The sequence below is a fragment of the Orcinus orca genome, chromosome 4 (genome assembly GCF_937001465.1).
Source record: "Orcinus orca chromosome 4, mOrcOrc1.1, whole genome shotgun sequence".
Taxonomy (NCBI): Eukaryota; Metazoa; Chordata; class Mammalia; order Artiodactyla; family Delphinidae; genus Orcinus; species Orcinus orca.
In genome coordinates this window covers 111,966,345-111,992,012 of record NC_064562.1, presented here as the reverse complement: position 1 = coordinate 111,992,012, position 25,668 = coordinate 111,966,345, and the positions used below count along the sequence as shown (strand labels likewise).

Genomic DNA, 25,668 nt, shown 5'->3' with positions numbered 1-25,668 from the left:
CCATCGACAGATGAATGGATAAAGGAGATGTGGCACATATATACAATGTAATATTACTCAGCCATAAAAAGAAATGAAATTGACTTATTGAGGTGGATGGACCTAGAGTCTGTCATACAGAGTCAAGTAAGTCAGAAAGAGAAAAACAAATACCGTATGCTAACACATATATATGGAATCAAAAAAACAAAAAAAAAATGGTTCTGAAGAACCTAGGGGCAGGACAGGAATAAAGACACAGATGTAGAGAATGGACTTGAGGATACGGGGAGGGGGAAGGGTAAGGTGGGATGAAGTGAGAGAGTGGCATGGACTTATATACACTACCTAATGTAAAATAGATAGCTAGTGGGAAGGAGCTGCATTGCATAGGGAGATCAGGTCGGTGCTTTGTGACCACCTAGAGGGGTGGGATAGGGAGGGTGAGAGGGAGATGCAAGAGGGAGGAGATATGGGGATATATGTATATGTATAGCTGATTCACTTTGTTATAAAGCAGAAACTAACACACCATTGTAAAGCAATTATACTCCAATATAGATGTTAAAAGAAAAAAAAAAAGAATGATATGCTTGCCTGGATACCTCCTATGTTCTACTGGGATTCAAATGACCTTTAACAATAAGGAACATTTCTTAATCCCCTGCAGCCAGTGAGCAGTGACTCACCATTGGAAAATGTTAAGAAAAAGCTTGGATCTTGGAAAAGCAGAGTTGACCCAACTGCTACAATATGCTATTATATTTATAGGTTAAAACATCCTCCCCAAACATAAATCACTACTAGCCTTTATGGTCTGAACTCACTCCATTTAACAAATAATATAATTCTGTTTACTTTAAACTTTGGGATACAAATGTAAGGGTTGTTTGAAATAATTAAGGAGACCGTAGCACAGTGATGCTTTAGCACAGTTCTAAATCCCCTGTGGCCTTTTCAGGGCCTCTTATTTCATATCACACATACTATTTATTATATTAAGTGCTGCAAGACCTATGACTGCCTTGGTTCAATGAAGGCTAAAGGGACTGAAGCTCCAGCTCCAGTGTATCTTATTCTGGTCAGTGACCATTTGTCAAACACTCCAGTTATACTTAGTAAATGAATACTGACCCACCAGTGAATGGTCTCACTCTGCAGGGTGGAGGTCTTGCGAAGGGAGGACGTCAAGAGGCGCTCGCTGTATTTAAAGGTGACCTTCAACAACAAGGAAGTGTCCAGGACCGACAGTCGGCCACTTGGGGCCGACTTCCGTGTTCACTTTGGACAGATTTTCAACTTGAAAATATTCAACTGGCCGGAGAGTTTAACACTTCAGGTACATATTTTAATTATAGTCACTGTCCCAAGAATTTTTGGTCATCACAGGTGCGAGATGGTTTTAAATCATCCATTGGCTATGCTGGTGTCCTGATAGATTCTCAAGGGGAACAGAAGGTCAGCTCTTCCTGGGCACGTCTTAAGGTCTTGGCAGAAAAGATCTGTTACCCCACTTGGCTCCTAGAAATGCTGGCAGAGTAACTGGCCACAGTGCTCAAGTGTGTGTCTCTAGACGAGGTGGGGGGATGAGGGAGGATGGGGGACTGTAGAGAGGTCTCTGGCTCATTCATCGGAGAACTTCAACGTCACGCTGTACCAAGATCCTAGCATAATATACCAGAGAAATCAACTTCTATAATCACAGGTGGTTATAATGGGGGGTTGGGGTACAGGTGCTAGGATCCCCAAAAATAAGTAAAGCTCCCCACTAGCCTAAATGCCACCATTAGCAATACATTTATTTGTGTCTGTTTTAGTTTCCTAAGGCTGCCATAATGAAGCACCACAAACCTGGTGACTTAAGACAACAGCCATTTTTTCTCTCACTGTTTTGGAGGCCCTGAAGTCTGAAATCAAGGTGTCAGTGGAGCTGTGCTCCCTCCAAAAGCTCTAGAGAAGAACCTTTCCTGCCTCTTCAGCTCCTGGTGACTCCAGGTGTTCCTTGGCTTGCGGTAGCATCACTCCCATCTCTGCTTCCATCTACACATGGCCTTCTCTTGTCTGTGTGTCCTTTTTGGTCTCTTACAAGGACACTCTCGTTGGATTTAGGACCCACCCTAATCCAGTATATGCTCATCTGGATCTTTAACTAATTACACCTGGAAACACCCTATTTCCAAATAAGGTCACATTCTGTGGTTCCAGGTGGACATGAAGTTTTAGAGGACACTATTCAATCTACTACAGTGTCTTAGGCTTGCTGTTCTTACGGCGAAACCTCTCTTATGATGCTGACAGATTCTCTTTTATGGTACTAATAGGCATGTTACTTAGGCTTGCAAATATGTGGCACAGGTGCCTTTGTTTGCCATCTACCACCCATGCAGAAATCACTAATCCTCATCCACCACTTGTGCAGAAATTTCTCATTCTTATCCACCACCCTTGCCAGAAATGACAATTGATCATGCCCTGTTTTCCCCCACTGAGCCTGGATATAACTTCAGAATCCTTCTCAACACTGTACTCCAGGCTGCCACTACCTACTGGTTGTAATTGACATTAAGTCTGCAGATACAATTACAGCTATGTAATTATTAAAATATTTAAATACTTCTCTACTGAATAGCAAAGAGTTTCCGTCCTGGACCCCCAAAACGCCACCCTGGCCACATAGACCCCACTTCCAAGACCCTCTGGACCTTCTTACAATGGACCAGTTAAAGGGTATGTCTGAACAAGGTTAATGCCTCCAGGACCCTGTTCCCTTGTACAGTAACAGCTCTTGTGATTGGTTAGCACTTGGCTGTGAGTACCGTTCAACGTTTTGAATATCAACCCCTGTCTAGACTCAGGTAGTTGAAAACCTTCTAAAACTCCTAGAGGAAGTTTGAAACAGCTAAGATAGGGGGTTATTTTGACAGTGGGAAGGAAGCACAGTAGAAATGCTCAGAATGAAGTAGGGATGCCAAGAAATGAGATGGTGACCCTGAACCAGTCAGCACTGGGCACGCAAGGTCAACCACCTGGGTTTGGGGCTTTCCAGAGACTGTGGCAATTTTGTCCTTCTCCTTTCATCCCTGATCTGGGGGTGGTGAGGGCTGAGGGTGATCCTCATGTACAAAGCACCTAGCATCATGACTCAGGCCAAATTCCTTTGCTGTGCTGATAACAGCATTGATAGCTACAAAACTGAAAAATGTTTTTCTGGAAAGTTTAGTGCTAGGCTTAGTCCAGTCACTCATATAATTCTGCAAAAACCCATCTGATTTTTAAGGAAATGTCTATGTATTTGGGAACTTAAGAAAAACAGAACGAACTTACTTTGCTGCTCAACTTAATATGGGTGAGAGGAGAAAGTAAGGAGATTTTGTTAAAATAAAGAATGATATGAGAAAGGGGATTGAATGCGGAGGTTTGGTGAAAATGTGAGTTTTTCTTAAGCCTGAAAATTCCCTATGAATATCTGTGGGAAAATAATCTCTACATTTCTGCATGATGGGGTGATGGTGCCTGAAGGTGAGAGCAGAGAGTCACCCAGCTCTGCACTGGGAAGGGAGGCTGAGGGCACCTCCAAGTGGATGGCTGGTGGGCTTGCCTGGTACTAACAACCCTGCCCGTGGTGGCAGGTCCACGCTGACTGTGCACCCCTGCTCCTCTGGAGCCCCTGCTGAGCCTGACTGCCTACGTGGAGGGCTCCTCTTCCTCTGTCCCTTAGCAAAGTTGTATCTGAGGGGCTCTGAGATCCTGCTGACTGGATTTCATCCCATCATCTCTCCCTGTGAGAGGCACCATTATTTGAGTCACTTAACTACGAGGCACCATGGATCCAAAGGCACAATCCCATTTCAGATTTGTTGAAATTAGAAAATCTGGTATGCTTTGTACCACGAGAGGCCTTTCTTAGCCAGAGATTCTCTGAAGTGCAGAGTCTGAAGGCAGTGTCTTTCTGTTTGCATGGCGAAGGGCTTTGGAACATTTAAAATCCAAATGCCTTTGGGTGGAGGGTCACACCCTGCTGGTTCTGAAGCCCCACATCTTTACTGCTTCCCACATGAACCCTCCTGCCCTGGCCCTGCACACTTGTGTGTGCTTTAGCTACAGTTTAAAGCAAGACTTAACTGCACAGGGAAAACTGTCTAAGTGAAGAATAAAACTTGATGGAGAAAGTAAATAAACACAAACTCCAAAAGCCAGCTCGATGCTTTGCTGTCACCTGCTCTTCACCATGGGAGGTTGCTGGGGGCCCTTAAGAGTCTTACCTGTCCCACATCCACAGAATAGCAAAGATTTCAGCTACGCAGAGTTTGCCCCCTTGTTTGAGATTCATCCTTGACTCCTCCCCTTCCTCCCCTGCAGAGGAAAAACTGATGTTGAGGAAGACCGAGATTCACGTGAGAAGATCAGATAGAGAGCTAGAGGGAGGCCAGGGAGAGCAGCAGACAGAACATGGCAGGTAGGAAGGACTGCGGGCCTCTGAAAGAGACCCTCCCACACTGAAGCTAGTGCGAAGGACAGGAGAGAAGGCCCTGGCATCCGGGTGTCCAGCCTGCGTCCCTGTTGGTTGGTGAGAGCTCAGACCACCTGGCCAGTCTGTGAAGCCCTCTCCCACTCTGGGCCATTCTAAATGTTCTGAATTACCATGTAGGAAAGACATCCTCCACCTTCCACTAATGTACCAAGACTTTATTTCACATATATTCTAAAACATAAAGGAAGCCTCCTATACTATCTCCCATTGACTCTCTTGAATATTAACTTGCTATGGATATTACAATCAAAGTAATTTTATAAAGTAATGTGAAAAGGGTATTCTCTAAAATATTATGAAATGAATTTTTAAATTAAAAAACAAAACTTTATCCTACAATATTAAGAATACACTTGTAAGCTATTATCTTGGCCTTAAGAGCTGAATCACGTCATCTTCTTTAAAAAATTACAAATTAAAGGAGTCTTGGGTAAGTTCTTAAACTATCCATAAAGATTTGATAACTGATCAAATTACATATCATAATGGCTCAATGGCCTAATTTTTTATAATTGAGTAGTGGTTATAGATGAAATTAATTTAGAGGATATTGTATTTTGACTGTCTAGGAATAGTACTGTGTCATTTGGAAATTTTCCATATAACTGCAAGTTTTGAATTAGGGAAGGTTCAAGGATTACTGGCAACTTCAGGAGGATAAGAAAAATCATCTTAAATGCATCTGTTTATGCCAGTGCTATCAGATTTCTTTAGAGGGTAATGTGTTTCAGAAAATGTTCCAAGATTGTCAGAACTATAATGCATCAGTTGATGACTCAACAACCAAGCCCTGAATGTGGCTTAACTGTTGAGAGCCAGCTGAGGGTCTGATGCTGAGCCAGGAGTGTAGTGGAGCATTGGAAGCCATGTATAAAGGGAGGTATACACGGCCCTGTCTCAGGGAGCTTTAAATCCAGCTAGGAGATGCGAGAGAGACAACTACAAAGAAGCAACGCTCAGTGCAGTACGATACACAGGACTATTGAAGGGAACAGTGTTGATTGTGATGTCTGACTTCTTGCATGTTTTGAACCACAAGGCTCAGTGTTTCCTAGTCAGGCTTGAGATAGGAATGCCAGGGCAGCCCTACAAAGAAGAAGAGAAGTCCACAGGCTGGCCCAGAAAGCCAGGAGTGAGGGGATGGGGTTGGGCCTCACAGCAGAAATGGGAGGAAGGAATTAATTAGAGCAACACTGCAGCCTTGAAAGAAGGACTGACAGGACTTGATGATGGTTTGACTAGAGGGAGTAAAAAGAAAAGGAATCAAAGTTGGCCCCAAGGGAAGGGTGAGATGCGACTTCACAGGATGGGAGCTGGAATGGGACCAGAGCCCTTCCAGAACGGTCTTGAAAAGGTCTGGCTTCTGAGGTCATTCCAAAATAAATGCTTGGTGTTTTCACAAAAAAGAAGTTTGATTTAGAAATAAAAAAGCTTTGTGATAATGACCTTCACTTCCTTATCATTCACATCTATAATATCACCCCATATTCATTTTCTTGACTCCCCAAAACTAACAGCTGTTGTGTAATACTGCTGGGTGGCTTTGAAATATCTTAGCATTATTATTTTTTCCTTATGAAGCAATCCTGTTGCGCTTTCATATTCCTGGCATGCGGATTGAGATAGGGAACTTTTCTGTTTAACCAAGTTGGCAATAACTCGAGTTTCCCTTCCCAGACCCTCTCCTGATTTCCCTGGCTCTTCTGCAGAATTGCACTCTCCAAGTGGGAAAACCAATCCTATTTGGAGAAGTGTCCTTGATAACCCTCCTGTAGCTCAGTGGGACAGGGGGAGAGAAAATAAAGATACCAAAAGGGACTCCTTCCCAGAAGCTTGGCATGGAAAGGAAGGAGGGAACTGGATCAGGGGTCTGAAAGGGGACCATGGTTTACTTTAGGGTGTAGTTGAATGGAGCACAGTTGTCAGCTGTGGGAAAAGCAGCCAGTCCAGAAAACATTGATGACTTGGAAAATAAAAAGGAAAGTTGTAGGGGGAGTGGGTGGGAGAAGGGAAGGAAAGAGGGTGGGAGTGTTGAGGGAAGGAATGCCACAGGATACTGGGAGGGGTGGGATCAAGACAGAATAGCATGGTCCTTTGAGTCAAGAGTGATGACACAAGGGAGGGGGTGGAAAGCTGGCAGTAAGGGGGTTCACCTCCAATGCCCACAGCCTTTTCAGTGAAGGAGGGGAGTCTGTGGGCACAAGAGTAAGGAAGGTTTGATCCAACACTGAAGGGAAATGGGGACATCAACCAAGAGACAATTAACAGACTGGATGATAACATCACCGGTGGCTGAGATTACAGGGCAGCCACTCATACCAAATCCAACGCCACCATGTGCAAAATACAAAACTGCTGTGTTTTGTTTTGCTTTGTTTTGTTTAGGTTTTAAAATAAGAGAAACATGACTTAAGACCATGCAGTATAGACTACTTCACGATGGATTCTTTTTTATCTAAATTTAACGCCCCTACATTTCTAAGGTTTGTCTTATCTATACAGTTCTAAATACTGTTAGCAGGTAAATTTGCACCAGAGTGTTGAGTTAAAGCAAACACCATTCCAAATGCAGGAGAAGTTAATAAGAATCACATAAATAGTTCCAATTTGGTAGCAGTTGATCTAATTGCTATTCTGAATTCAACGCTGCCTTGCTTTATACAACAGGAATTTTTGAACAGTTGAACATAAATTATATTTCCTGTCTTGTTTCTTCATTAACATTCCACCTTCAAACACACACACACAAACACTCATTTTGCTTAGAGCAGTGCTTCTCAATGGAGATTATGTTGCCCCCCCCCCGGGGGGTGCCTTTTGGCAATGTCTGGAGACATTTTAATGATCACAAGTGGTGAGGAGCTACTGGCACCTCTAATAAGTCGAGGCCAGGGATGCTGCTAAACATCTTACAATGTACAGCACAGTATACTGCAACAAAGGATTGTTCAGCCCCAAATGTCAACAGTGCTGAGGCTGAGAACCCCTGACTTAGAAAGAAAATGAAAATTAAACTTAATTATACAAAAAGTGATTTGCAAATACCTATAAAGCCCAAAGTGCCCATTTTCTGATTTTTAAAAATAGCATTTCTGGGCTTCCCTGGTGGCGCAGTGGTTGAGAGTCTGCCTGCCGATGCAGGGGACGCAGGTTCGTGCCCCGGTCTGGGAGGATCCCACGTGCCACGGAGCGGCTGGGCCCGTGAGCCATGGCCGCTGAGCCTGCGCGTCTGGAGCCTGTGCTCCGCAGCGGGAGAGGCCCGCGTATCACCAAAAAAAAAAAAAAAAAATAGCATTTCATCCTAGCATTAAATAGAACTGCTATTTAAAAAATTAGGGTGTCTTGAAAAGACAGATCTTACATGTTAAAGTTTAATTTAAATAAAAGAAATTCTTATTTTACAAAGTTTACTAACGTCAACTGGCTACCTTTAAAAGGTAGGGTAAAAAGTTTAGGAAATTTTTGGATTTTTTTTTTTTTTTTTTGGGCTTTGTGGGATGGTATCCATTTTTCCTTATTTAAAAAAAAAAAGTTGATTATTACCCTCTGAGACAGTAGTCCCCTCCATTCCCCCGGAGTCTGTAGTTGCCTCTGTCCTACAGACTCAGCACCAAGATTCTCCAATTCATTTCCTCTCTGACACTAGACAGGAATGTGTTTCTGGAGACGGGGAAACAGACCCTTCCACTGACATCTACCAGAAATGCCCTTTATGTAGTAACTGCATGTTTTATTGGGCATCATTAACCGTGGTGACCAGCACAGCACATCCACAAGGAATTAAAAATCAAAACAGAAGCTCAGAGGCATCTCTTAAGGTCCTTCCACAATATAATACTTGATAAACTATTAAAGTCTAGCAGGGATGTTTTTGCAAAGCCACTGGAGTCAGATAATATAGAAATTTTGTCCTGTGCAGCTGAGTAAACAAACACTGAATTCTATTATGGAAGGGGATATAAGGAATCTGAAAAATATTTGGATTTGTTTTTATTTTTAGATGTGTTTCACACCCTGATTTAGTTGCCCTGGGTGTTGGGCTGTTTGGGAATTCATTAGTCATAGGAGTGGTTAAGAAAGACACAAAGTCAGGCAAGATTTAACTAAATACTAAATACTGCATTTATGTCATCTTGTAAAGCATTTTACCAGCATAAATGGTATTTTCTGACTGTTGGTATGGTTTCTATTGCCTTAACTTGAAGGGTTTTATTAGCTCCTGATTTTTTTAAAGCATTTAAGGCTTAATGTAGTTTGTTTTTCACCTCCTTGCCTTTGGGTTCCTAGAAATACAGATGATTTAATTATAAATATGGAATATGCCATAAAATTCCTATAAGGCCTCAGAAACTTAATGTCTTCCTTGAAAAAAAATTGTGTGTCTTGAAAAGACATTCTTACAAGTTAAAATTTAAGTTAAATAAAAGAAATTCTTTTGTCATAAAGCTGAATAAAATCAATTGGCCAACAAGATTTAATGAGATATTTGGGAAATGTTATCATGTTTATGAAAGACCTTTGTAAACTTCAGAGTATTATAAAAATGCACATGCTTGTTGTCAACTGTATGCCCAAACAAAGAAGGAAGAAACATTTATTGAGCTTATACAGAGGGAAAGAGGCTTTTCATCCATCTCAGCTAAACTGCACCACTGCCTTCCTGCTGAGCTTTGGGTAACATCCTCATTTTACAATGAGAGCAAAAGTGAGGGGAATGTCATGCCCAAGGTCACACAGCACAGCTAGTAAGTTGCAATGTCAGGATTCAGTCCCAGACCAGTTGAACCACAAGGCTGCCCTGTCCTGTCCACCACACTGCCCTCTGCAGGCTGTGGGAGGAGCTGACAGTCATGTGGGGAGTAAAACAAGTCAGGTAAAAAAATCTGAGAGCCGTACTACACCCAAGTCTACCAGCTGTTCAGAGAAGAAAACAGTTCCATTCCATGGATTTATCATCTAACAACTTACTTCTATTAACTGTTCTATGTTTAACCTTTTGAGGAACTGCCAGATTGCTTTCCAAAGTGGCTGCATTATTTTACATTCCCACCAGCAGTGTGTGAGTTTCCATTTTCTCCACATCCTTGCCACACTTGTTTTCATTTGCCTTTTTGATTGCAGCCCTCCTTGTGGGTGTGAAATAGTATCTCAGTGTGGTTTTGCTTTGCATTTCCTTGACGGATAATGATGTTGATCATTCATACAAGCATTATTCATAATAGTCAAAAAGTGGAAACAACCCAAATACCCATCAAGTAAAATGTGACATAGCCATACAATGGAATATTATTTGGCAATAAAAAAAGAACAAAGTACTGATACATGGTACAACATGGCTGATTCTTTAAAGCATTAAGAATGAAAGCTAAGTGAAAGAAGTCAGTTACAAAGAATCACAAGGTGTATGAGTCCATTTACTTAAAATGTCCAGAATAGGCAGATCTATAGAGTCAGAGTATATTTGTGGTTGCCTAGGGCTGTCGGGAAGGGGAGGTAAAAAGGGAAATAACTGCTAGCGGGTATGAGAGTTTTTTCAGGGTGACGAAATGTTCTAAAATGGATTGTGGTGTTATTTTTCTGGATTTTGTGAGTTTATAGCATTTCCCAGCTTTTAAAATTTATACTTCGTTGTGATTTGTTCTCATTCTAAATAAATAGTCTCTTCTGTAAAAATAAGTAAATAAATAAATTTTGTCCAAAAAATCAGGAAAAAAAAAAAAAAAACAGAGTTAACCTGCTCCCATCTTAATATACTAATTCACAGATGGTAGGTATTGAGCAGTCAAAGGGAAATCAAACAAGATCCCTACTTTCAGGAATCTCACCATCCAGTAAGACAAATGATGCATAAACAACGAATTTCAATAGAGGGAATAAGCATTCTCACAGCGAAATCATAGGGAAAGGTGGTGGCACCTAAGTAAGTATGGGTGGGCATGTGGCAGGTCTCACTCAGTGTCCAGTACAGCGGGGGCACCTTCCAGGGAGGTAAAGCCCCTGCGCGAAGTGGGCAGTGCACCCTCGCCTTGCTGAGAGACCAAGCAAGCCCCTTGAGGGTCTGAGAGGAAGTCAGAGACAGGAAGAGTTCGGTGGTCTTTTGATCACGATGGCCCATGCTAAGGTGATCCTTTAACCTTTGATTGTAGCCATTGTTTTTATAGCACTTCCATGTTTTGTGGTTCTTTCATTCAGATTTTAAATTATCTTTCAGTCATTATTTCTCACCAATCTATCTAAAGTAATTATACTTTATGGATCATGGTTATGGCTTTAAAAGGTTTCTTAATTGTTTAATCACCTTTCTGATTTTCCTTGACCAATGAGGAAGATGTAAGAAAAAGTGTACGAGTTTTGAAGTGAAACAGTTGTAGATTCAAATCGCAGCTTTGTGACTTAAGAGATGAGGGACTAGGGGAAGTTTCTCCCCTTTGTCGAGCCACACACATCCATAATCTAGAATTGCTGGGTCTGTTATCGCGCTTAATCTTTACCACAAACCGTCCTTCATAGGATTGTGGTTAAGTTGAAACGAGATAACAGATGGCTTCATACAAAGGAATGTCTCAGTGAATTAAAATTTGGGGGGAAGTACAAAAAATTTTAAAGAAAAACCCACCATTTTCTCAGACTGAAACTTGATGCCAGTGAGTCCATAACTGAACAGGTCAAACCAAGGTCTCCTGTGCAATAAACAACAACCTGCTACATGTTCTTTAAGGTCTGTGATATTATAAAACTGGCAGGCTCTTATGAGAGGTTGAGGTAAGCAAAAAAAATGGCCCTCCTTTCTCCATTGGAGTTCTGAGCCAATAAAAATATAGAGAAAAAGTGTTAAAAAATGTAAAAAGAGAGGGGGATCACCTATAAATTAATAGAGACTTGAGGGACATACCAATCAATTGTAACGTATGGAATAAATTGTGATGTTAATTCAAAGTAATCTAAAGAGCATTTGAAACTTACTGATATTTGACATTATTAAGGAATTGCTGTGATAACAGTATTGTAATTATGCCTTTTTATATCCTTCTCTTTTAGAGATACATATTGAAACATTTACAGTAAAATGATGTCTGAGTTCAAAATACTGGTGGAGAGTCAAATGGTTGAGAGTGTAGATAAAACCAGATTGGCCATAAGTTAATGGTAATTGAAGCTAGGTAGGTGATGGGTTCATGGTATATTCTTCTTCTAAGATTACATATATTTGAAATTTTCCCTAAAAGATCTTTTTAATAAGGAAAAAAAAAATCACCTATCTACTGATAAAGATGAATTCGGAGAGCGTGGCTAAAATGTGCCACTCATGGGCTTCCTGCTGAGCCCCTGAATTAGGCAGAGGTAAGCCCTGAACAATCACAGGTTTCTTGGTGCAGCCAGCCTGTTAGAATACCTCACAGTGGTACTAAGTCTGGGGTTTTGAGTTCAGTTCCTATGCAGTCTCTGCTTTGTCTTTGCCCCAGTAGCCCCTCAAAGCTCAATCAGCCATCTTGCAAATGTGAGCTGGTAGATACCAGGGAGATGAAGCCAGGATAGCAGCCCAGTACAAATCCATCCTCATCCTTATCCTTGGACAAGAATTCATATCACATGCCGTGATACGAGGAGGGTAGGCAGAGAGGCTCCGTAGTGTCATTTTTGTGCATGCAGGTGGTAAATGGAAAGTATTAATCAGAGGGAACTCTATTGCATAAGAAGAAAAACAGGGGTACTTAATTTGTAGAAATAAGAGAGTAAAATCTGCATTTTAGAGAAATGTGTACCAGCCAGAGAGGCCTCATGGGAAGAAAGAATAAAACATAGAAAGGAAGCCAGCAGAGCTGTGGAATATTTTATCTTTTACCACAAAAGAAATGACCCAAGAATACAGGGGAAGCAGAGGGTCCTACTGAGACTGTATTGTGTATTCATAATCTGTGGTTGCCCTGGCAATGGGTCCTTCATCTCATTGTGATGGCATTACAGTAAGACACACCACGGTAATTAGTATCAGAGCTACAGGTGGTCAAGTTAGCTCCATTTTGGGAGAAGGCCTGAGAAGAAGCTGGATAGGATTTCAGCAACTAACAAATAAAATGAGGTCTTGAAGGAAAGAACTTTGAGAGATTTACCAAATAACAGACTTGAACCTGATACCCTAGAGTACTTCTAGGTATCGTGCGTTTCCTATTGACTTTGAGGTTGGTGCAGATAATGAACCATCTAGTGGCATGTCCATATTGTCCCACCTTTCAACCTGATGGCGTTTCTCTCTGAAATAATCTGAACCAGGAGAAAGAGGAAGCCCATTCTCCAAACTACTGTGTATTAGTTTGACATAGAAACAATTGCAGTCGCCTGATAATTTGATTAACCTCTCTACCCCAGGAGATTAGGCCAGGCAAGAGGACAGGGTGCCAACAACGTGACCATAAATAGGGTATAACCTGGTCTCCATGGAGACCATAGCAACACAACTCAACTTTCCACTCTGAGATGGGTGCTCTTGACTAGAACAGTGACCAGCACAGGAAAATGTACTCATTATCTGGGAGTGAGCACCCTTTACTGCTGTTTTTATTTGGCTGTTCCCTTCCTCAATTTCAGGTATATGAAACAGTTGGACACAGTGGTACCACCTTGCTAGCAGAAGTGTTTCTGCCTATTCCTGAAACGACTGTTGTCTCTGGAAGAGCTCCCACTGAAGAAGTGGAGTTTAGCAGTAACCAGCATGTGACACTGGACCACGAGGGAGTTGGCAGTGGTATGGAAAGCCTCAATGGCTAATGGATTCATGGTCAAATTTGAACATATCTTTTTTTTCACGTATCAGACAGCAGACAATTATAAAATTGCTATCAGAAAAATTAAAGCAATAATCATATACAATTTTTGGCAAAGTCATTTTTATATACTATGAGTGGCCAAAAAAGTCATATAACTATGCAAGTGTAAAGTAGTTTTACCATGTGAATTAAGGGCCTTTAGATTGCCTTTGACACCTTAATTCAACTTCTAGGAATCTTTCCTAAGAAAACAATTTGAAATGAAGACAAAACTTTGTGCATAAAAAAAAAATGTACCTCACAGTGTTATTTGTAAGGTTGAAAAGTTTGAAATAAATAGGGAGATTATTAAATAATATTCTCTTATCTCCTTCTACAATTCTGATTAAATATATGATGGACCGTCTCACTCTGTCCACCATGTTTTTTAACCTCTCTTTAATATACTTGACATCTCTTTTTTTCACTTTTATATTCTGTGCAATTTCTTTAAGTCAGTCTTCCAAATCATGAATTCACTTTTTGGCTATGTCCAGTCATTGAAACTCATCACTGCGTTTCTTGTTTCAATGATTACATTCTTCACCTCTAGAAATTCTATTTAGTTTTTTACAATCAGTTCTGACAACTTTTTGTCCTTTTCTGACACTCTCGATCATTTCTTTTATTCATTAATTCATTCATTTATTCTTTAAAACACATTAAAATATTTTTCAATATTCTGTATCTGATCATTCCAACACCTATCTGCTTATTGGTCTGATTCTGATTCTGTTTCCTCACGTGCCTGGTGATTTTTTATTATGAGAGCATGTCTGGAACTTTATCTTCAAGAATTCTTTGAGTCTCTAAACTGATCACCAGTCTAAAAGTCTGGAGGCTTAAGCTTTTAGTTCCAGCTCTGCTACTGACAAGCTGTGTGATCCTAGTAATCATGTAACCTCTTTGAATAGCATCTTCCTCATTCATAAAATGGATCTAATAATAACACCCTTAATGTCATATAGGGTTATTCTGAAGATCAAGATGGAGTGTTCAGTATGAAGGAAAGATCTTTGAAAAACACAAAGATGCTGTTATAGGGTTAACAGTCGTATTGTTTTTGTGTTAAAAATATTAACTGGAACTCCCCAAAGCATGAAGTTGCTATATTTCATGCTTGAAAATCTTTACTTCCTTTACTTGATTAAATGCCCTGCCCCGAGACTTTTTTTTATCACTAATGTCCAATCAGTGAGCGCCAAATCAGTGAGGCTTTACCGTCGCTACAACAGCTGAGCAATAGCATCTGTGGAGTGGTCAGCGTTTCCCAGGCATGTCTGAGTCTTTGCAGGTTTTACCTCACTTAACATGCTGTTCCTCACTCCAGGCACACTGTGACCTTAGGGCCTTTGCCTTTGTTCCTTCTGCCAAGAAGGCTCTTTCGCAAGATACCTACATGCCTCACTTAGCTTTCTTCAGGCATTTATTCAAAATTGACTTCTCATGGGCCCTCCCTGGCCACCCCTTCTGAAAATTCAACCCCTGCCTCTCCAAACACACATTTTCTATACACCTTCCCTAATTTGTTTCCCTTTTGCATTTATCACTCTCTAACATACTGCCCATGTCTCTTACTTATCTTCTTATATCCTGTCTCTCCTACTTGAATGTAAACTCCATGAGAACAGGGATTCCTATCAGTTTTGTTTCTTTACTGCTATCTTTGTGACCAGAATAGTGCCAGCCTGAAGTAGGAGCTCAAAGAAGTATCTACTGAATGAATGAATAAATGAAAGTCTTCACAGTAATCCATAAGAGGGGGTACTATTATGTTCCCTATTTTATACACAATGAAATCAAGGTTCAGAGAAGTTAAGTAATTTGTCCACACAGCTGTCAAGTGGCAGAACCAGAATATACATGCAGTTGGTCCCACTCCAAAGTGCACCGTTTATTATAACGCCTACACTCTGCTGTCAAGAGATAGAGCCAAGTGGCCGATGGTGAGCGTCATGCCCTGAAGTTCAGTGATGTTGATTTGAATTATGTGTTCCATCCCCACCACTCCCACCCATTCTGTTCCATTTGTCTACTTTCTGCTTTCTTACGAGTACTGGGCTCACTCCCTCTTTCTAAACAACATCCTATTTAATCTGCTGTTTCCCCAGGAGTACCCTTCTCATTTGAAGCTGATGGTAGTAATCAACTGATTCTAATGACCTCGGGGAAAGTGTCCAACAGTGTGGCATGGGCCATTGGAGAAAATGGGATTCCTTTAATTCCTCCATTGTCACAGCAGAATATTGGATTTAGAAGGTAATGTATGGCTAGAATAAGCTGATGAGCAATGTCAGCATTGGCATGAACAATACCCAGTGGGAAAAATCTTGCAATATCACATTCTTTCCTTTTATTGTTATGTGCCAGTATTTTCAGTTTTTTTTTTTATTAGTAAAGCACTTTACCTTATTTAATCTTCACCAATTAACTGTGAAGTATTCTTTTCCCAATTTCACAAATGGGGAAAGTGCATAGCACATAGCTGTATATATCAATATTTGGCCCTCAGTAAAGTTCATTGTAAATGATGATTGGTGTAGAACCTTCTGATTATATGAAAGTCCCTATTCTCAGCCCCCTTCCTTGATTGCTAGCCCTAGGTTTCTACTCAGAACAGCAGAAAGGGACTCTGGGCCTCACTAGTTCACTCCAGATGGACGGACCCTCTCTCCTTGTGGTTGATGCCTGTCCAGGCAGCCTGGACTGTGTCTTGCTTCTGTCCTTCCCCAATAGATGTGTCTTGAGTGGATCATCTTACCACTGATGTCTCAATTGCCTCCATAAAATAAAAGGACTTATCTTGATCACCAAGAAGACACTTCCCAAGTCAAAGACTCATTTTCAATGTGTGGAAAAACAGACTGGGGCTGGTTTTTTTCCCTTTACACCCTCTCCATCCAGTGCAAATGCTTGTACCCATGCAATAAAAACAACAAGGCCTTTCTCAGCCAGGACCCTGGCAGCATTTCCAGTGGAGGCTCGTTTAAGTCTTTGAATATAAGCCTTTTGCATTTGTCTCATTGAGTTTTATGCTGGAGAAATTTCCTGGGGGTGAAAGCTCCAGCTCCTCAGGAGAGGAGGTAAAACACTGTGAGTGATGAGAGATGCAGCCCTGTTGATAAAGCCCCAACTCACAGAGGAAACCTACCTCAACATAATAAAGGCCATATACAACAAACACAGAGCAAACATCATTCTTTTTTTTTTTTTTTTTTTGTGGTACACGGGCCTCTCACTGTTGTGGCCTCTCCCGTTGCGGAGCACAGGCTCCAGACGTGCAGGCTCAGTGGCCATGGCTCATGGGCCCAGCCACTCTGCGACATGTGGGATCCTCCCAGACCGGGGCACGAATCCGTGTCCCCTGCATCGGCAGGCGGACTCTCAACCACTGCGCCACCAGGGAAGCCCCAAACATCATTCTTAATGGTGAAAAACTGAAAGCATTTCCTCTAAGATCAGGAACAAGACAAGGATGTCCACGCTCACCACTATTATTCAACATAGTTTTGGAAATCCTAGCCATGGCAATCAGAGAAGAAAAAGAAATAAAAGGAATACAAATTGGAAAAGAAGAAGTAAAACTGTCACTGTTTGCAGATGACATGATACTATACATAGAGAATCCTAAAGATACCACCAGAAAACTACTAGAGCTAATCAATGAATCTGGTAAAGTTGCAGGATACAAAATTAATGCACAGAAATCTCTTGCATTCCTATACACTAATGATGAAAGATCTGAAAGAGAAATTAAGGAAACACTTCCATTTACCACTGCAACAAAAAGAGTAAAATACCTAGGAATAAACCTACCTAGGGAGACAAAAGACCTGTATGCAGAAAACTATAAGACATTGATGAAAGAAATTAAAGATCATACCAACAGATGGAGAGATATACCATGTTCTTGGATTGGAAGAATCAACATTGTGAAAATGACTATACTACCCAAAGCAATCTACAGATTCAATGCAATCCCTATCAAATTACCAATGGCATTTTTTATGGAACTAGAACAAAAAATTTTAAAATTTGTATGGAGACACAAAAGACCCTGAATAGCCAAAGCAGTCTTGAGGGAAAAAACAGAGCTAGAGGAATCAGACTCCCTGACTTCAGACTATACTACAAAGCTACAGTAATCAAGACAATATGATACTAGCACAAAAACAGAAATACAGATCAATGGAACAGGATAGAAAGCCCAGAGATAAACCCACACACCTATGGTCAACTAATCTATGACAAAGGTGGCAAGGATATACAATGGAGAAAAGACAGTCTCTTCAATAAGTGGTGCTGGGAAAACTGGACAGCTACATGTAAAAGAATGAAATGAGAACACTCCCTAACACCATACACAAAAATAAACTCAAAATGGATTAGAGACCTAAATATAACACTGGACCCTATAAAACTCTTAGAGGAAAACATAGGAAGAACACTCTTTGACATAAATTACAGCAAGATCTTTTTTGATCCACCTCCTAGAGAAATGGAAATAAAAACAAAAATAAACAAATGGGACCTAAAGAAACTTAAAAGCTTTTGCACAGCAAAGGAAACTATAAACAAGACAAAAAGACAACGCACAAAATGGGAGAAAATATTTGCAAACAAATCAACAGACAGGGCTTCCCTGGTGGCGCAGTGGTTGAGAGTCCGCCTGCCAATGTGGGGGACACGGGTTTGTGCCCTGGTCCGGGAAGATCCCACATGCCGCGGAGCGGCTGGGCCCGTGAGCCATGGCTGCTGAGCCTGAGCGTCCGGAGCCTGTGCTCCGCAACAGGAGAAGCCACAACAGTGAGAGGCCCACGTACCGCAAAAAAAACAGACAAAGGATTAATCTCCAAAATATATAAACAGCTCATGCAGCTCAATATTAAAGAAACAAACAACTCAATCCAAATATGGGCAGAAGACCTAAATAGACATTTCTCCAAAGAAGACATACAGATGGCCAAGAAGCACATGAAAAGTTGCTCAACATCACTAATTATTAGAGAAATGCAAGTCAAAACTACAATGAGGTATCACCTCACACCAGTTAGAATGGGCATCATCGGAAAATCTACAGGCAACAAATGCTGGAGAGGGTGTGGAGAAAAGGGAACCCTCTTGCACTGTTGGTGGGAATGTAAATTGATACAGCTGCTATGGAGAACAGTTTGGAGGTTCCTTAAAAAACTAAAAATAGAATTACTATATGACCCAGCAATCCCACTACTGGGCATATACCCCCAGAGAAAACCATAATTCAAAAAGACACATGCACCCCAATGTTCACTGCAGCACTATTTACAATAGCCAGGACATGGAAGCAACCTAAATGCCCATCAACAGACAAATGAATAAAGAAGATGTGGTACACAGATACAATGGAATATTACTCAGCCATAAAAAGGAACAAAATTGGGTCATTTGTAGAGACGTGGATGGATCTAGAGACTGTCATACAGAGTGAAATAAGTCAGAAAGAGAAAAACAAATATCGTACATTATCACATATATGTGGAACCTAGAAAAATGGTACAGATGACCGGGCAGGGCAGAAATAGAGACACAGATGTAGAGAACAAACGTATGGACACCAAGGGGGGAAAGCTGCAGGGGATGGGGATGGTGGTGTGATGAATTGGGAGATTGGGATTGACATGTTTACACTGATGTGTATAAAATGGATGACTAATAAGGACCTGCTGTATAAAAAAAAAAAATTAAATTCAAAAAAAATAAAATAAAATAAAGCCCCAACTCAACCAAGGTGACCACACTGGCCCCCTTGGAACTCAGTCATGTCCAAAGTTGGTGCTTAAGTTGGTTGCTTAAGTTGGTTATTTTTTCTCTTTTATTTTAGGTACAAGTGGTCCCCAGTTATCTGGGAGATGAGGCCTTCTGGGCATCCTGCACAAGATGCAGAGGCACCTGTCACTAGTCTGGATCAGGGACTCAGGACACTTTAACGCACTGGGCAGAGTTGTAGGAATGCAGGGTCACAGTTGCATTCCTTCTATTTATACTTCTTTTCTCCCCCAGTTTTACTGAGATATAACTGACATATAGCACTGTATAAGTTTAAGATGTACAACATAATGATTCGGTATTTGTACATACTGCAAAATGACTATCACAATAAGTTTAGGTAACACATCCATCACCACACATAGTTATAATTTTTTCCTTGTGATGAGAAATTTTAAGATCTGCTATCTTAGCAATTTCCAAGTATACAATAGAGTATTATTAACTATAGTTACCATGCTGTACATTAGATTTCCAGAACTTATTCATCTTACAACTGGAAGTTTGTACTCTGGAGTCCCTTCATCCATTTCTCTGTCCCCCTCACCTCTGCCTCCACCAATCTATTCTCTGTTTTTATGAGTTTGTGTTTTTTAGATTCCACATAGAAGTGAGATCATCTCACTTAGTATAATGCCCTCAAGGTCCATCCAGTTGTTTCAAATGACAGGATTTCCTTCTTTTACGGCTGAATAATATTCTACATATGATATATATATTATACATATGTATCATATTTTATTTATCCATTCATCCATTGATGGACACTTAGGTTGTTTCCATGTCTTAGTTATTGTAAATAATGCTGCAGTAAACGTGGGAGTGCAGATATCTCTTCGGGATACTGATTTTGTTTACTTTGGATATATCCCCAGTTGTGGGATCGCTGGATTATATGGTTGTTCTACTTTTCATTTCTTGAGGAGCCTCCGTACTGTTTTTCATAGTGGCTGCACCAATTTCCATTCCCACCAATAGTGCACAAGGGACTACCTTTTTCTTCATATCCTTGCCAACACTTGTTTTCACTTGTCTTTTTGATTATAGCCATTCTGACAGGTGTGACATGATATTTCATTGTAGTTTTGATTTGCATTTCCCTGATGATTAGCGATGTTGAGCATCTTTTCATGTGTCTGTTGGCCACTTGTACGTCTTCTTTGGAAAAATGTCAGTTCAGATCCTTTGCCCATTTTAATTAGATTATTTGTTTTCTTGCTCCTGAGTTGTATGAGTTCCTTATATTTTTTGGATATTAACCCCTTATTAGATGTGTGCTTTGAAAATACTTTCTCCCACCATTCAGACTTCTTTATTATGCTTATAACATATTTAATAGTAACCATCAAGTAAAGAAAAATGTCAAAAGTCCTTCCTTATGATCAGATTTTCTCTCATAGGGAATAGCCTCCTTAAGCAGTGCTGTCCCTGGGATTTTGTGGTCTTAATGCAAACTGCTCTGTGATAAAGTCGGTCTCATGGAATCAACTTTCATTTTCAGTGCTTTGAAGAGAGCAGATGCCATCTCATCTATCGGCACATCAGGACTGACAGACATGAAAAAGTTGGCCAAGTGGGCAGCAGAGTCCAAGCTTGACCCCAATGACCCCAGCAATGCCCCTTTGATGCAGCTCATCTCGGTAATGTGGCAGGAGATCTGGACACCACTTCTCCACTTGGTGTGATAATAACAGAAATGGCTGGGTCTTGACACACATTTTCTTTCCCATATGTTCTCCTGCGCAATAGTGTTTAAGAGCATGAAGCCTGGGTTGAATGACAGGTTTAAATTTTAGCCCTGTACCTACTGGCTGTGTGATGAAGGCAAGCACTCATGCCCCTAAGCCCTGTGATGCCCTCACAGTGTTGTCAGGAGGAAATGAGCTGCTGCGGATCAACATCTAGCTGGGCACACGGTTAGTGTGCGGTCAACATCAGCTGCTGCTGTTGTTGTTACTCTTACCTCTAACCTCTGTAAAACCCCTAAAGAAAGGTTTCAATTTGCCCCTTCTGTGGAGAGACACTGAACCCAGACACTCAGGGTTCCTTGCTCCACACCCCACAGATGGTAAGGACACAGCTCCAAGTTGATGTGATTTCAGGCCCTGTGCTCTTTCCATCATACTTTGAAGGGCTGATGGGGCATTTTCAGAAATGGTGGTTTTGTTTGTTTTCTTGTTGGATGATTAATTAGATTACCTTTTAGGTTTCATTGAAGTGTTTTTGATATAAATTGCTTGTATCTATCATAACATTCAAAATTCTTTCTTCAATGAATTTGTAAATAAAATGGAACATTAGTCAGTAAATGATTTCTCTTGGTAACAAATACAATTGCTTTTACTCCCAAGTTCATAATTCCCACAAAACCTAATAAACAAGTAGATGATCCAGAAAGTGGCCATAGCAACACATTCCGTGATCACGTTTCTTAGTTCGAGTCCATCAGTAGGGTAACTATAACCAGGATGAAAACTTTCACTTCTCCCCTAGTGATTCTAAGATAAGTCCCAAAGCAAGCTTTGGTTTATTCTGACTTTTATCTTCATAAAATCTCCTTCCAACATGATACTTAGTGCATGTTGATACTTAGAGAACTATTAGAAAGAATAAATTATCTTATTTAACCAAAACATTTCTTGCATAATTGGTGAATGAGTGAAGTCCCAATATATGTTTTCATTGTTTCATTTTTGTTTTATTAATTAAAATGAAAATATCCACCTTAAAAAAAATAGGCCATATTACCTGAAGTGTAGCCTATTTCATATAAAGCTTTCAAATTATTGATATGTTTCAATGACTAGCTTTAAATTGACAATAATATAGTGCATATGTCTCCATTTTTTTTTTTTCTTTTTAACTATTTGCTTCCCATAGAAGGACAAAACACAGAGTTTGCCTTCCTGACTGGCCTCTTTTTTATGAACCAGGATTTTCACAGCAGTATCACCTTTCCCATCGCAAAGCTCCATCAGATCTCTGCTCCCTGAAGAGAAGCAGAGATCTGCCCAGGAGGAGTTTGCAGCTGGCAAAGCACCCAGCAGAGGAACAAGCAGACACCTGGGCAGAGTGCAGCCCACGCCTGCTAGTCTCTCAGTGGTGCTGAAGCCACACTTTCTGTACCAGGGTACAGGGGCATCGGAGGCTGGTGCTTGGGTCCATCTCTGGTTCACTTTTCTCAGTGACCAAGGCCATGAGGTGCTGTGCAGGGACAGGAGAGCATGGCTGTGGAGCCAAGTGAAGCTGATCAGCCGACTCTAGGGCCTTTATCTACATTTGTGCATAAATAAAGTCCAAAAGTTATATTTTTAAAATATTTTAAAATATATTTAAAATGTTAAAGTGTAAAATACTTTAAAAATACATACACTTTATATACATTATGTATATGAATAATCTTATTTGCAGTAGGCACTTGGTAATACACTGATATAAATCTCATATTTTTCAGTCTGTATATTTTCATGACAACTGTTAGAGGAGTGTGCGTACCAAAAATGAATCTTTTAACTTTTATTTCTCTGGAAAAATGATTCATGATACTTTTTATAGCTACTAAATGAATATTAGTAGCTATAAAAGGCAGAGTAGCATCTGCCTCATTACCATTATATTTTAGTGTATTTTCTCCTTAAATGAAATGATGGATGTTTCAAGTCTCTCTGCCTAAAACTGTTAAAACGTCATTCCCAAAAGCTCAGTGCCAAGTTTCTTTGGATGAAATCTGCCTGTTATCTAGAGTTTTGTATTTCTTGGTTTTTATAGGTTGCTACCAGTGGTGAATCCTACATCCCTGATTTCTTTCGACTGGAACAGCTACAACAGGAATTTAACTTTGTTTCAGATGAGGAATTAAACAGATCCAAACGATTCAGGCTTCTTGGTCTTAGAAGCCAAGGGGTACCAGAATTCCGAAATTATAAACAAATTCCAATGTATGACCGAGAAATTATGGAAAAGGTATTCCAGGTGAGAAATTCACTTATTTTATTATTAATAAAATATCTGCTGTGCCATTTGGTATACTATTATGTATGTATTTTGTTGTTGTTGCTATGTTCTCAGTAGCAATATTAGTTCCTCTTTTGTAGTACTTTACATAACCTTCCCATTATTTTTGTTGAATCCAATGTTTAAATAATATCTTTGTCTCAGTATAATGACATCTAAACTAGGAAAAAGTAGAGGTGTAGGGTTGAAGAGTCTCTTAAGTGTTAATGTGGCAAAGGATTGTGCCTTAGTCAGGAATTCAATGCCATTTTAATCCAGTAAGTATTTACTATGCACAAAGCACGGTGGTAAGCACTGCAGGGAAAATAGGTGGGTAGGATTTGAGCAGCCTTGGCGCGGGGGGCCAGGAAGGAAGTGGGGAACAGTTCTGGGCACCCTAGACAGGCAGCAGGATGCACAAAGGCTTGGCAGAGGAGGGAACATGGCGGGAATGGGAGCAGGGAGCCTTTGAGGAGTTATACGTAATAGGCTTGTGTATATGGGGCAAGCCAGTAAAAGCCAGACAAGTCTGTGTTTGATGAGGTAAAGGGAGAGCCATTAGAAGTTAATACCAGGACTGTATGATTTTTCATGCAGAAATTATTCTGGGAGAATATTTTTGGTTATTTGGTTCTTTATATTAGTTTGGACTTGTGATTATGTGATAAAAACCCAATTTGAACTAGCTTATGAACGAAGGGGCGTTTATTAGATAACGAAATCACAAAATAGAGTTAAACATCTAAAACGTGAATGACAGGAGTTCATCTGCGTCTCAAAGACACCCAACTATTGCCAGGCCCCTTCACCATCCTGTCTGGGCTTTCCTTGGTATGGTGACTTCATTTTCCCCCACTGTAGACAGATTTCTCTATTTCATCACTTGGTCACCAATATCATCCAAGTAGCCTCAGCCAGGAGGGAGAGGTGTGTCCTCTTGTCCCGAGTTTAAAAATCTTGGGGACAACTTTTGAGCCACCCAGCCTGGGTTAGGGGCCACCCTGGGCATTCAGCTGTGACCAGGGAAGGAGTGAAGGGGAACATGGCATCTCCCTGGGGACCCCATGGAATTTTATTGATAGAAAAAAGAGAAAAGTGCAGTGCCCTAAGAAGACAAAGCCAAAGGCAGCCATTCCTCTCCTTCAAGTAGGTGCAAGTCAGCTGCAGCCAGACGCTATTTACTATTTCTGTAATTGCTTTACTTGAAATATCAAAGGCAACATTTAAGCAGGGGCTTTGGTCCTGCTTAATTGTTTGGGTGAGCTTAGCATCTTGTTTGGGTGAGCTTAGCATCTTGAACTACAGCGACTCTACTACCTCTATTACTTTCTGCATGAACACTGTAACTTGTAATTACAGATTTCTCTTCTACTTATAAGGCAGTTCAATCAAGTAACTCCAAATCCTGGATACTGCATCAAAGATCAATTCTGAACCAAAAGTTCAGAAGGAACCAGAAGGAACATTTAGAACCATAATTTGTGACTTAAACCACATGTGATAAATAATTCTCTGATCTCAAAAAGGGCATGAGAGAGTACTAGTATTTTAAAATCCTAAAAGTATGGCTTCCTTTTAATTTTAGGACTATGAGAAACGGTTACGAGACAGAAATGTAATTGAAACCAAAGACCACATAGATACCCACAGGGCCATAGTAGCCAAGTACCTCCAGCAGGTAAGGAAAACCATTTTAAACAGTCCTCATAGGGGAAAAATAGCCAACATCCTACGGTTGGAGGAGGGAGGTCTCTATTCTTAACCCCTGTAGGCTTATTTTCTCATAATTACAGATTAAATTTGATTAACAGCTGTCTTCAACTCTGGAACATGGTTACTTGGTTCTCCTTTGTATTAGTTTGGACTCATGATTATAAGTGATAAAAATCCAATTTGAACTAGCTCAGGAACCAAGGGGAGTGTATTCGACGCGGAAATGCTGAAAACACTAGGATGTGTCTCAGTTTATTATCAGTGGTTATCTTAAGAGGGGGTATGATTACAAGGGACTTAACTTTCTAAGTCATGATTTTTTTTTAATATTTGAATTTTTGCATCTTATTACCTTTGTAATAAAAAAAGTTTTATAAATGACATACTAACTGCCCTTCTGCACTAGAAAGTCAAAATATCCTTTTGTCCTTCCTTCCTTTAATTTAACTTACAAGAAACGCCCTAGTGGCTAGAGTACATTTTTCTCATCCGGTTGATCTACCCTGTAGCTCATGTATGAAAAAAAAAAAAAAGAATATTTATGACATTTAAGAGGTCCTCTATTTAAAGAATAATTACGTAGCAAGTCAGTTTGAATAGGGGAAGAACTTCAGAATCAGTTCTGAAGTGTGTGTGCTTCGAGACGGGTCCTACTTTTTGTAGTTGTTCATTCATTCATTCAGCTAAATTTTACGATCTTATCTGCCAGGAATTTTCCCAGGTCCTGAGAATACAGCAGAGAACAAAATAGAATCCCTCTGCCTTAGGGAGCTTATGCTAGTGAGGAAAGCTGGATGATTTACAATACGAAGAGGTCAGAGCTGCAGAGAAAAGTAAAGGTGG

At 40.4% G+C, this 25,668-nt stretch overlaps 1 protein-coding gene and 1 long non-coding RNA gene across 16 annotated transcripts in view; one reads left to right on the top strand and one right to left on the bottom strand.

The window, feature by feature from the left end:
* The window catches only part of LOC117197712 (uncharacterized), a 180,266-nt gene that overhangs the window by 112,939 nt on the left and 41,659 nt on the right, over positions 1–25,668 (bottom strand). The window lies entirely within an intron of this gene.
* Positions 1–25,668, top strand: part of CC2D2A (coiled-coil and C2 domain containing 2A) — a 137,868-nt gene that overhangs the window by 76,050 nt on the left and 36,150 nt on the right. For all 15 annotated transcript variants that reach the window (XR_004478510.2, XR_004478511.2, XM_033410669.2 and 12 more), the window contains 6 exons: positions 1,141–1,318; positions 13,097–13,253; positions 15,426–15,573; positions 20,621–20,759; positions 22,888–23,091; positions 24,698–24,790. Coding sequence is in view for 13 of the 15 variants with exons in the window: in XM_033410669.2 (XP_033266560.2) it covers positions 1,141–1,318; positions 13,097–13,253; positions 15,426–15,573; positions 20,621–20,759; positions 22,888–23,091; positions 24,698–24,790 (919 nt within the window). In the remaining 2 variants the exon portion in view is untranslated. The remainder of the gene's footprint in view (positions 1–1,140; positions 1,319–13,096; positions 13,254–15,425; positions 15,574–20,620; positions 20,760–22,887; positions 23,092–24,697; positions 24,791–25,668) is intronic.